The 12571-nt window shown below is 51.8% G+C and overlaps 5 protein-coding genes across 5 annotated transcripts; 3 read left to right on the top strand and 2 right to left on the bottom strand.

The window, feature by feature from the left end:
• Window positions 1–205: 205 nt before the first annotated feature.
• Window positions 206–2245, bottom strand: NUU61_008938 (putative MFS transporter; the record flags this gene model as incomplete). The annotated part of the gene is made up of 7 exons (XM_056659463.1): window positions 206–276; window positions 335–502; window positions 556–964; window positions 1023–1484; window positions 1550–1939; window positions 2009–2142; window positions 2200–2245. The coding sequence occupies 7 exons, from the start codon at window positions 2243–2245 to the stop codon at window positions 206–208; spliced, it is 1680 nt and encodes a 559-aa protein (XP_056507756.1).
• A 2526-nt stretch (window positions 2246–4771) lies between these two features.
• On the top strand, window positions 4772–5402 carry NUU61_008939 (CFEM domain-containing protein; the record flags this gene model as incomplete). Its single annotated transcript, XM_056659464.1, has 3 exons — window positions 4772–4858; window positions 4933–5062; window positions 5137–5402. The coding sequence occupies 3 exons, from the start codon at window positions 4772–4774 to the stop codon at window positions 5400–5402; spliced, it is 483 nt and encodes a 160-aa protein (XP_056507757.1).
• Window positions 5403–5651: 249 nt separating this feature from the next.
• On the bottom strand, window positions 5652–6410 carry NUU61_008940 (uncharacterized protein; the record flags this gene model as incomplete). Its single annotated transcript, XM_056659465.1, has 3 exons — window positions 5652–5723; window positions 5774–6196; window positions 6273–6410. 3 exons carry the CDS (start codon window positions 6408–6410, stop codon window positions 5652–5654), a joined length of 633 nt encoding a protein of 210 aa, XP_056507758.1.
• Window positions 6411–6671: 261 nt separating this feature from the next.
• On the top strand, window positions 6672–8108 carry cdc43 (protein geranylgeranyltransferase type I subunit CDC43; the record flags this gene model as incomplete). The annotated part of the gene is made up of 5 exons (XM_056659466.1): window positions 6672–7262; window positions 7313–7358; window positions 7411–7757; window positions 7812–7920; window positions 7975–8108. The coding sequence occupies 5 exons, from the start codon at window positions 6672–6674 to the stop codon at window positions 8106–8108; spliced, it is 1227 nt and encodes a 408-aa protein (XP_056507759.1).
• Window positions 8109–9167: 1059 nt separating this feature from the next.
• Window positions 9168–12297, top strand: NUU61_008942 (non-specific serine/threonine protein kinase; the record flags this gene model as incomplete). The annotated part of the gene is made up of 5 exons (XM_056659467.1): window positions 9168–9292; window positions 9446–9563; window positions 9618–9765; window positions 9831–10733; window positions 10787–12297. The coding sequence occupies 5 exons, from the start codon at window positions 9168–9170 to the stop codon at window positions 12295–12297; spliced, it is 2805 nt and encodes a 934-aa protein (XP_056507760.1).
• Between the last annotated feature and the right edge of the window lie 274 nt (window positions 12298–12571).

Here is a 12571-nt window from a genome sequence, read left to right on the forward strand (position 1 = left end):
CGGAAAGCCGGGAATTTTCTACGCAGGGGGGTTTGCGTGGATCTACGTCGATCCTCCACACTGGGCCCATTCGCAACTCTGCAAGCTCCTCAATAATCTTCGCTTGCTCTATAGCTGACTATATTCAGTGCTATATTTCGCTGGTGGTCCACCATGCTAGACTCGAAAATATTTCACAAAGAAGAAGAAAGAAGAAGAAAAAAAATCACCATAGATGGAGCATCTCGAAGATGTCATGACGTGCAAAAAACGACCGATTTCGTTTGCCGAAGATATCTGCAAGATAGAGAATTAGCCCGCATCGAGATATACCCGCCCTCGCGAGTCCACTTACACATGGGGATGCTCAAAAGGCAGATGCCCACTTGGATGCTACCAACGATGATCATCGTCCGTTTCACGCCGCCATGGCTGAACCACTCATAGGCGTAAAAGGTCAGGACGAAGCTGAACATGTTTTTGAACACCAGAAGACAAGTAAATGCCTCGACCGCAATCTCGCCTAGAAATGATCAGCAACAGTTCAAGGGACAGACAGAAACTAATCCCACATACGATGTGCATCAACAATGTAGAGCGAGGCGGCGACGGCGCCCATCACCATGCCAATGATGATAAACGCGAAGAACACGTCCGGGATGAGCCATTTGTACCGCATCACATTGCTTGCCGTCCAGCCAAACCCATATAATCCAATTCCACTGAAGACCAGCTGGAAGACGACTAACAAAATGCGGAACTCGGGCTCGTAGCGGCCATGGTTCAGACGAATCATCACCTTGGTCATCGAATCGGTGAGAAGACCCGACAGGATGAGACCGATGATGGACCCAATGAAGGCGCCCGTGTATAGATACCCTGTTTGGTCCTCTTCAAACCACACGGGCGGGCCGAGAAAAACAATAGCCAGGATGACACCGATGAAGACGGCCCAGCCAATGAGGACACCTTGGATCAGGCAAGCCTGGATGCAATAGTTAGCTTTTGGCGGGTTTCAAAGAAAGGGAAAGCAACCGACTTACCCAGAGGATGCCTGGGTGGAAAAACAAGGGAAATGGTCGGAGAAGTAGCTTGAAGAAGTTCTCATCCGTCTTCCGTCCATTAAACGGCCTCAGGGATTTCCAGAATGAGTCCTTCTCGGGGACTCTTGTTGCAGAGACTTCCGTCCGAGAGGTACCATTCATTTCGCCCGAGAACACTTTGGCTTCTTCATTGGACATGTCACCGAGAGGGAGCCGGGACTCGGTGGATTCGCCTTGGCCAGTTTTGCGTTTGAAGTCGGTGTTCAGGTATTCCGGACGTCGAAATGCGGTCTCGGGCACGAAGAAGAACATGAGTGGTAGAGAAGCCCCGAGGAAGATAGCCAAAAAGTAGAAGGACCACTGCCATCCAAGGGATTTGGTGATCTTGCCGACAAACACAGGCGTCAAGAAAGCAGCCCCAAATAGAGCGACGTTGGAGACTGCCATTCGTTTCCCTCGCTCCTGTCAGTCGACCTCAATTAGCCCCAGGAAATCCGATAATGGTAATAATCAACCTTGGAACCTACATGGACAAAGTATAAATCGCCGACGCAGGCATTTACCAGAGCTTCGAAAGGAGCCAAGGCTACGCCTTGGAAGATGCGAGACCACAAAAGGCTTCTGTGATTCTTCCCGCTGGCACCGGCCCAGATGCAGCTGACAATCATCAAGATGTGCCCAATCAGGAACAAATGGCGTTTTCCCCAGACTCGGGCCGTGGGCACGATTAAAATGCCTGCGACACCCACGCCGCAGAGATGGTAGCCAGTCAGCAGCGCGGCATCTGTGAATGTAATTTCCTCATAGTCGGCAATAGTATACGTGTTCGCAGCCAGAATGGAGCTCAGCGTCGTGCAGAGCACCGTCACAAATGACAGGATTGCGAGAATGAGATCCCGTCGCCATAGCGGCCAGTTCTGGAGTTGTCGCGTTGATTAGTTTGTGCTGCTCTGGCGCATATCGTGCGTGTGCTCTCGGTAACATACCAATGGGTCGTTTGGATCATCACTCGGTTGCGGCACCAGAATGGTCGGCTCTCTACTAGACGAGTCATATTTGAGACTCGAGGAGCCGGGGGTCTGATCGCTTTGATCGCGATCTTCGTAGATGTCGGAGGTGCCTATCAAAGTGGACTATGAGCAAGACGCCAGGGAGAATGTGCCAGAGACAATCTCACCCGGAACCTGCGCAAGCTCGGTATCCTCCAACACCCCAAGTCCCATAATTCCAACCAGTGACCGGCGCTCAAATTATGGAAGCGGTTGAAAACGAGTCAAGAGGGGTAAAGCTCAGACACCGATGCCCCTTAAGCCGTCATAGCTCGAGTGCTTGGCACAGCCAGGAATGAAACAAGAGAAGATAGAGGGGAAGCGTTGTGCAAGAGAGTCAAGCAGGTACGGTGTTCGGCCAGGAACTTCAATAGCTTCAACTCAAAAAGAAAGCCAGTTCGGTGAGACCAAGTTTGAAAGACATCTCCGCACCCGAGAGCCATGCATGGTCCATTGAATGATTGGACTAAGTGGGGATCAGCACGCTGGCTGTGATCTCACGAATCCACTGGGACCGGAGAGACGTGATATTCAAGTGATCGGCAATACGGGCTTGGGCCGAGGCATCACATTCAGGGGTGCCTTACGCAGGGATTCCATTGCTCTGAAGTCGCAGTCTTCGCAGTCTTCGTCTTCAAGGTCGGGTGTCAATCAGGTATTGAGTTGAGACAGGCACAGAAAGAGAAAGAGAAAGAAAAGTCGGATATCTAGAGCATAAGCCCTGGGCATTCTCTCGAGTACAACACTCCACTGTGGAGACTCTGTGTATCAAGGCTGTATTGTGTCTGTGGTGGTAGAGCAACAGGCTGTGTGTATTAAGATTCACTCACAGACAAGGAACAAGGAACAAATCGTCCATATCCAACTACCATTCTTCTCCCATCAAACGAGGTTCAATGCCCCCGAGCTCCATTCCATGTCGCTGTATCTCAGTCCTGATCCTTTCCAAGCGGTCCTTTGGATATCGCTCTGGGTCCATGCGAGTGATGTAGTTCATCATCTTGAATTCGATTTTGATCGTCTCCAGAGTTGATCCTCTGAAAAATGCCGACTTAGCAAACTCGATGATCCAGTTTTCTTCCCGCTCGCCAAACCTGTACCAAGAGTCTTGGTGATAGAAGACCCGTGTAAAGATTCGAAAGACAGGGAGCAAGCAGAAGATCGGCATGGGAAGAAGACCACTGCAAACCTTCCCTCGTGTCATCCTCATTGGGCTTCCTCACTGGTTCCATCCGGTGTCTTGATAGCCGAAGGACTTGAAGCTTGGGAAAGTTCGAGATATCAATCGATTCCCTGGTATTCTGAACAACCAAGGAAGACAGATCAATGGATTTGAGTGTTTCCCTATGAATTCCGAGCCACGACTGAAACATGGGCAGATCGAGGGAAAACTCGAAAGGCTCATGCCTTTCCAACGAGACAAGAGTGTCTGGCTCGTCAGTCTCGAAGGCGAAATGGACCAGCTTTTTGGGCCATTGGATGATTTGGGCAATCGCATCAGGAGAATCTTGGTCAGGAGAATCTTGGCACTCACTAAGAGTGATGCAGTGAATGGCGCGGTTCGATATTTCTAGAAGTCATTAGCCTCGCTCAATTCATGAGGCAGGGAAGGGAGAATACCTGTGGCTCTAATATCATGTCGCCGTTGAGAGACTGTCGTGATCCAAACACTTCTAGTGTCAAGTGATGGAATACTCACATGAGCCACCACCTCTTCGAGAAAAGGCCATAGTAGCTGTTCGCAATGCAAAGCCCAAATCCGAAGGGCTTCCAACTTCTTTAGGTGCTGGCCAGCTCTTTGAATCATGACCCATGTGTGTGGCCCGTGGCCTTCGCATGGATCAAAGCATGGAAAGGGAGAGGGTCACACAGCGTCCGGTCTCTCCCACGGGCAGTCGTTACAGACTTCGGAGTTACGCTGTAGACCTTGAGAGATCGAAGTCTTGTCAACCAGCGGATGATATCATTGACTTCACCAAAATCTTGGCCAGGGGCAGGAACACCACCAGGGGCAATGTGAATCTCTAGGGATTGGCAAAGTGGTCGAAGCGAGGCGTTGGTTTTGAGGGCCCGATGGAGTGACTCTGCTTGTAGATGGGGGGCACAAGCCGTCCAATTTCTACCTCAGAAATGTCATGGTACAAAAAGCCCAGCACAACGTGGTAAAAGCTGCGGCATACAGACAGTAGCTATAGCTGCCTAGCCCTTTTGCGAGAATCATTTGGTAGATCATGCTCTTCATCCAAAGACATGTCAATGATTATGGTGAGCAGCTCATTAGGGAGTTTCAAGGAAAAGGAATCCTGTAAAGTGTCCTTTTTCAATTCTGGCACCCTGGTTATGGTCTGAGGAGCCATATTTAGCGATAAGAGAAGAGTAGCGAGAAGAAGCCACAAATAGTTCATCTAGATCCATGGATATAGATTGTATCGACCAACAGATAGGCCTGAGGAACAAGGCACCCATTACCACACCGGTTAAATCCACGCACTGCACATCCATCAATCCGTGGGTTAATACAGCAAGGATACATAAGTTACACATCCAATAGTGCGAGACCAGTCGAGGTATCAACTCAACTCAGTTTATTTAAAAGCGGGGAGCTCAACCGTGTTTATTCGGTTGCTTATTCTTGTGGAATATTCCCAACGGTTGGCTTTCTCTTCTTAAAATCCCCCAATCCATTCTAAGACCCCAATCATGAAGCTCACTCAGATCTCTATTGTTCTGGCAGCTCTGCTGTCTATGACTGCTGCTCAAGGCTTGAATGACCTGCCGGACTGCTCGGTACGCACCGGCCTCCAGGCCTCCAGATCTCCAGATTCTTTGAAACAGGCGGCTAACAGAGTTGGTCCTTGTAGAAAGACTGCGCAACCAACGCAATCCCGGCAAAATGTGGCATTGACGTCAAGTGCATTTGCACGACCAAATCCTTCCTGAATGACATCTCCTGCTGTGTCGCGGACAAATGCTCCAAGGCGGATCAAGAAAGTAAGGAGTTCCAGGTTTCTTTTCATGGTTTTTACTCGGCCACCTACTGACCTTGGTTGTTCTTCGTGCTTCAGAGACCCTCAAGGCAGCCAAGTCCATCTGTGCCCGGGGCAACGTGCACGACCTGCCTGACTCGGTGGAGTGTTCGAAGACTTCGTCCTCGATGGCTACCGAGACTTCGAGCGGCTCAACCTCTGCCACCGATTCATCGGCTTCGACCACCGGGTCTTCGTCTGCTCCCAGTGCGGCAGCAACCACTGGTGGTGCAGCACTCGGCCAAGCCAAGGATGGCTCTTTGGTGGCTGCCGCAGGAGCCGCCGCCTTTGCGATCCTTGTGTAGAACAGACTGAAGAAGCTCAGACGGATCAACGAATAGTGTCATGGGTCATTCAGCATGATGGGAATTGGAGAAAAGGCTTGGGCATTAGAATCCCTTTTGGTGGCTGGGAACTTTCTGCCATAGTGCATCTCTCGATCAATCAGGCTACGAAGTAATCACGATGTTCTGGAGATGAAAGAAACACAGTATTTTGGTATTCATAGTACATTTGGAGCGCAAGTAGGTAGGTGTCAATCGCGCCTAGCCCCTTTAGTTTTCGCGAACGTCTTCGAGCAGCTTGGTCAATCTCTCCTGGCGTTCTTCGCGAAGCGTCGCGAAAACCTGTGAACAGTCAGCTGCGACCCTGTTGAACCTGCATGAGTTCCACTTACCCAGAACCAAAACATCATCTCCATGAATCCAAAGGTAAAGACCACCCGGTTTTTCAAGATATCAATACCTGACACCGCCGCGGCAGTGGTGTACGAAGATACCAAGTGGCTACCTCTGCTCTGGTAAATGAAGAACGACAGAGCCGCATATACCACGAAACGAGTCGCGGCAACCGCAATCCAGACATTCCAGTACATCGTCAAGGACTTGGTGATATATTCCGGCAGTCGCGAAAGGACTTGGAGGTCCTCGGCCGGGAGGTTCCCATTTCGCAGGGGTCGAATATACGGCAGGGCTTCGTCAAGGGCTTCGTGGAACGGAAGGTTGGACAAGAGAACGAGGTCGATCAGAGCTTCGACGCCAAGCAAGACGGCACAAAAAGTGAAGGGGGATTGTTGTGAACTCGTCAGGGAGGGAAAATCCTTGATTGCCATCGGTTAGCACGGCCAATTAGGTACCAACCGGACGCATCAACAGGGAATATCAGGAATTGCATACAATTTTCAGGGCTTCCCCCATCATAAACACCAGATCCGAGGTGGTGATCAGTGCCGGGTTCTTCACCAGATACCCGGCGATCACCATCAGGAGCACGCCATGTGCCTGGATTAAGAGCTTGGATGAAACAAGAACCATTTCCTCGAGATTGACAATGACCCCCAGGAATTATCAGGGGGCAATGGTTTCGAAGATGGAATGACGCGTGGGAGTGTCGAACGACAGGAAGTGTTTGGGTTGGGCCAGTCGGCCTGTGGGGAAAAGATCCAGCTCCGAGATCTCCCCCCACTACGCACGTCAATCCGCGAGCATCACTCGGCACTGGGTCCTTCGTGTATGCCTTTGGGCTGAGGTAAGCTGCTCTAGAGCTGCAGCAACTAACGACTAAGCCCCTTCATCATGGCCGAGCCGCGCTTCAACACCGAGCGCCATGTCAAATACTACCTGCGATGTCTCAAGACCTTCCTGCCGACTCTCTATACCTCCAATGACTCGAATCGCATGCTCCTTGCCTACCTCACCCTTTCCGGTCTCGACGTACTCGGGGTCCTCCACAGCAAAACGACTGCTGAAGAGCGACAAGGGTACATCGACTGGATCTACCACTGCCAGGTGCCTTCGGGTGGTTTTCGCGGGTTTCCAGGCACAGATTTTGGCTTAGAGAGCCGAACAACCGAGAATGAAGTGTGGGACCCGGCCAATATTCCCGCGACGTTTTTTGCCCTGGTCAACTTGCTCATTCTGGAGGATGATCTGGAGCGCGTGAAGCGAAAAGAGTGTCTCCAGTGGCTCCCCAAGGTGCAACGCGCTGACGGGAGTTTTGGCGAAGTGCTCGGTCCAGGTGGGCGAGTGGAGGGTGTCCGCGACCTGCGATATTGCTGCTGCGCCGCGGGAACGCGGTATATTTTGCGAGGGAAGGCTGGTAAGGGACTGGAGGATGTGGAGGACATCGATGTACCAAAACTGGTTTCGTTTATTGGGGCGTGTCAGGTACAGTGGCTTCCATTGTTTCCCTTGACTTTGTCCTGACATCAAACTAGACCTATGACGGCGGCATGGCTGAATCCCCTTTCCGGGAATCTCATGGTTTGTACTAATTCCTTTGCTTCGTTGGTTACTTTCTAATGACACGATGCAGGCGGCCACACATATTGCGCGATTAGCTCGCTAGATTTCCTGAACCGGGTATCTAACGACGTTAAATCAGTGCCGCTGCTCTCGTTTGGCTCTAAAGAAAATGAAGCCTTGCTTGCGTGGCTGGTTTCAAGGCAGACAGCTAAAATTAGCGAGAGCGAGCTGGACGAAGATGGGAGCGATACTCAGGATGAACAATCAATTGACACTATAGAGGCAGACTCCCGGATCAGTGCGCTACCGGATATTCAATCTATAAGCGCTGATACCATACTGTACGCCGGCTTCAACGGCCGGTGTAATAAGATCGCAGACACTTGCTATTCATTCTGGAACGGAGCAACCCTGCGGGTATTGCTACCCCCTATTGCACATTTATCGGTTATTTGCTTACACAATCTCTAGATGCTGGACCGGTACTCTTTGATTGATGGGGATAGTAATCGGCGATACCTCCTTGAGAAGACACAACATATGGTTGGTGGTTTTGGGAAAGGGATCGGGGATCCGCCAGGTAGGAGGACTCCAAGTGGTGTCGGCTCGGGAGAATATGGCTGACCGAATTCAGATCTTCTCCATTCATACTTTGGCATGGTGTCGTTGGCTTTTCAGGGTGAGGCCGGGCTAAGCCAGGTCGATCCCACGGTGGTGACTAGCAAGCGGACGGTGCAGCACCTAGAGTCACTGCCGTGGTGGCAATGATACCCGCAGCCTTCGCATTCACGCAGTAACCCGGAAATTATGCTTACAAGCACAAGAGTGCTCATGTGTTTCTTTCCATTCGAGTACTTCACCGGTTTGGCCTAATGCCATTGATAGTAGGCCGGCCAAATCCATCACTCGCCTGGCAGATACATGAGAGATATATAAAAGAAGTATCAAAGCAATCCTGTTCCCACATGTTGTAGTAATATGGTATATTGCCTATCCAATCCATTTAGGAAATGTATCAACAATGGCATACAGAGTTCAATCATCTTCGATTCCCACTCGCTGGCCTGAATAAATTACATCTAGCATTTAGCAGGATATTTTCAAATAAAAGAAGAAGAAATTAAAGTGATATATGCCAAGCCTCGAGTCTTATGATGTCCTCGGGCGTAGAGGCGCTACATAGATACAAGGCCGACGGAAGAGGTATTTGACCCAACACGAGAGGATTAGCATGGATGGACAGAAAGATATTTTTAAAGTCTTGGAGTACCCACTTTGCATGCTATTATTATAGAGACAATCAACTAAGAACTTAGTGACTTCATGCCACTGTGATCCCTCAATCAAATCTGAAACAGGCTCAAATTTCCACCAGGGAATGCCTCGTATAAGACACCTAATTATAAGGAATTAATTCAAGGAGCCCAGAAAATATAGTAAGTATTTGACAAATAGTATTTCTTTGCTACTAGCATACTAGCATACTAGTAATGTGACTATGGTTAAGAATATCCAAAGCCGTTCGAGTCCACAGCCGAGTCTCCACACGGTCCACGTTCCCGTTGACATCTTGGGAACTTTGTATGCGGCTTCTCACTTCCCATCGCATTCTCGTCCCAGTCCAATCTGGAATCCCCTTCTTCCCTGTTGAATTGTGGATTCCCCCCCCCCCCCCCCAATAAACCCCATACCGACTCCGCCCTGATTCCTCCGCGTCCTCGTTGAATGGCAACCCCCCCAACAGCCCAACGCCTCCACGGTCACCCATCCCCTTTACGCGCGAAGATCTCCGTGAACGACGGCCATCTCAGAGATTGAACTTAACACATGCCGCCCAGGACGAGAGCGGGGGTTCAAAGCCAGAAACAAAAGGAGAAGGTGTGTTATGAACTCGGCACGCGGGAGCTCTGCGGTGGCAACTCTTCGGGCTCATCCTGCTGGACTCTGGTCGCGTGGGATTTGTGGACATGCGGCTGACTTGATGACCTTTTTTTTCTCGGTCGCGCACGACAATAGCTTGCCAGCTCCTACAATGAGTTGCTCGAGTAAGCGTTTCCTGTCCGCCCTTTCCTCGATCCCTCGTTTCTAACCTGGCCTTGCGACAGGGAGTTTTCATCCAAGGACCTCCGCAGCGTCGGAAACTATACTCTGGGCAGACTGATTGGCAAGGGCTCTTTCGGCAAAGTCTATCTTGCGTCGCACAAGCTCACCAATGGCTCCAAGGTACGACGGGTGGGATCCAGCCTCAGGGGGAGGGCAATGCTAACGGGTGCTTAGGTGGTTCTCAAATCCTCCAGCAAAGAAGACACCAATCTTGCGCGCGAAATCCATCATCATCGCCAATTCCTCCATCCTCATATTGCGCGACTCTACGAGGTTGTGGTGACCGAGAGCTTGGTTTGGCTGGCCCTTGAATATTGTCCTGGTACGTCCATCTACGCGTGTGTCAAGGGGGAGGGTATGAATCTCATAGACCGACGTTTATTTCAGGCGACGAACTTTACAACTATCTCCTCCGCCATGGCCCCCTGCCCGTCGAGAAAGTCAAGCGGATTTTCACCCAGCTGGTTGGAGCCGTCGCCTATGTGCATAGTAAATCTTGTGTGCACCGTGACCTGAAGCTGGAGAACATACTCTTGGACAAACACGAAAACGTCAAACTATGCGACTTCGGGTTTACGCGCGAGTATGAAGGAAAAGCGAGCTACCTGCAGACCTTCTGCGGGACGATCTGCTACAGCGCACCGGAGATGCTGAAAGGGGAGAAATACGCCGGTGAAAAAGTGGATGTGTGGAGCTTGGGCATCATTCTCTACGCGCTCCTGGCGGGCGAGCTACCTTTCGACGAGGATGACGACCAGGTCACCAAGACCCGCATTCTGTCGGAGGAACCGACCTTCAACGACAAGTTCCCAGAAGAGGCCAAGGCATTGATCAATCTCCTCCTATCCAAGCGACCTCTGATCCGACCCAGTCTGGAGGACATCCTGGCGCACCCTTTCCTTGCGGAACATGCCTCTGAGCAGCTCGCGATCCTAAAAATCCCTCGACCATCCCCATTTACCACACCTTTGGAGAAAACCACGCTGCAACGGATGAAGAGCGCAGGTGTCAACATTGACGAAGTTATTGAGAACGTTTTGGCTCAGCGATGCGACCCTCTAGCGGGGTGGTGGTCACTCCTGATTGAAAAGGAACAGCGCAAGGAACAGAAGAGAGAGCGCAAACGTCGAGAACGGGAAACCGAGGCGAAAAACCTTCGACGGCTTAGTGCTGCTAGTAGCCGACTGGAGAAACGATCATCGGCTTTAATGGAGGTGGAGGAGGAAGGCCAAGCGGGTTCAAGCAGCCAGATGCAGGAGCGCGGGCGACGGGACCGACGAAGCTTGCCATGTAAGTTTATACCTGTCTGGGCTGAACTGGATTGTGCTAACAAACCTCAACAGCCCAATTAGCGGTCCCAGAACTTCCTGCACTCCCAGAGCCGTTGCCAGTGCAATCGCCCGAGTCCAACACGCCACCAGCCCGGCCGGTCGATAAAGAATCTGTACGATCCAATACGTCGATGCGACGACGGCCCGTTCCTCCACCCAAGGACAAGCGGCGGTCAAGACCGAGCATGCTTCATGTTAGTGCCTCGCAGCCAGAATTGGCACAGCATCATGGTATCTTCCGGCGTCGCACCAATCGGCGCCACCAGTACCCAATCATCAGCCAACTGGCGTCACTCAAGCACTGGTTTGTGGAGTCAGCCAAACGGGCCAAATCCCCAAACGCCAAAGCAGGCTCCCGCAAATTCCTCTCGGAAAAGCTCAGCCCCGCAAAGGGGCAGGAGGCTGGGAAGAAAGCTGCTGCTGTGTCCCCGGCCGGCAACGCTTCAGGAGAGCTGGTGACGCCCACCCAGATCAAACGAGTCTCCAATGGAAGCAGCTTGGCTCCTAGCAGCGCTTCTTACCGTCAAAATCGTCACTCGTATCCTCGCCAGCCACGGCCCCTCAATACCAGTCACGCTGGTAATCGTAATTCGCTTTCGCCATCGCCGATAACACCTCGGGGGTCGTACCGGCGTTCATCAACCGGTTTGCGTGGTCGCAAGTCCACGTCGTCGTCCGTCTCCTCAATCCGCAGTATCCATCATACCCGCGCTCACTCCAAGGCATCGTCGATTTCCTCCAACAGTATGGACACAGCATCAACACCGACCGCCCGGATCTCCAAATCACCCCACTCGTCTATCAAGGTTTTGCCTACTACCCCCGGTGCTTCCTCGCGCTTTCCAAGCAACATTCGGCTGGTACGGGGACCCGGCGGGGCGCCCCGAGATCCGGGTGATAGTGCCGGCCAGATGCCGTCCGCGTTTAGTGAAGCGGCGCCGGCACCAGTACTTTACTCACCCTCGTCAAGTTTGGTGTTTGCACGGCGTAAACGGTCCGCTTTCAAGGGTCCTATGATTCACACGGCCAACCTGATGGTGTCTGGTGGGATGGTCGGCTCGCCTGTTCCCGGTCAGCCAAAGGGGGCTGGCGAAGCTGAGCCTGCAGCAGCGCGTCCCGCCGCTCGCAAGAGTCAGATCATAGAAGAGGAAGAGGACATGGAGGAGATCGAGGAAGAAGACATTGAAGAGGTAGATGATTTCGACGGCTTCGAGGAAGATCCCGGTACACCTGGCGATGCAGTCATTCCTGAGGACCAGCTTGAGGATGATGTCGCGAAAGCCTCGGCCGAACAGACAGATCCCGCCTCAAGCCGCAAGCCAGCACTCGCGCCTGCGCCGGAGCTCGAATCGAGTCCAGTCCGGCCTCCACGCTCATCTTCGCTGCGTTCACCACCACCAAAAGCTGCCGCAGCAGTCGCAGCGGTGACCGGGCCTAGTGAATCGACAGCTCAAGACACTGCTGGCGCCAAAGCTGCCGATGCTGCTGGTGATGCGACTAAACCAGCGGATTCCTCGAACTAAGGGTTGCTTTTTTTTTTTTTTTTTGCATTGAACGCGGGCGTTTGTGGATCCCTGGCACGATCTCAAATCCCACAGTTGGCTAGACGATAGATCTTTTGTTTTTGTTGTTTATACCCCCTCTACACAGCGCGTGTTTTTCCTTGTCTGAATTTCTTGATCGGTTGGCAGGTGGCTCTTCCCTTGCTCTCTTTTCAGTTACTTGGTTACTTCCTTCTGCTATACTCTCTGGCGAGCCTTTTCCTTGGTCTTTCTATGATTTCGATCCCTCGTTCGC

Source organism: Penicillium alfredii (genome assembly GCF_028826965.1).
Source record: "Penicillium alfredii strain IBT 34128 chromosome Unknown utg000011l_segment0_segment0, whole genome shotgun sequence".
NCBI lineage: Eukaryota > Fungi > Ascomycota > Eurotiomycetes > Eurotiales > Aspergillaceae > Penicillium > Penicillium alfredii.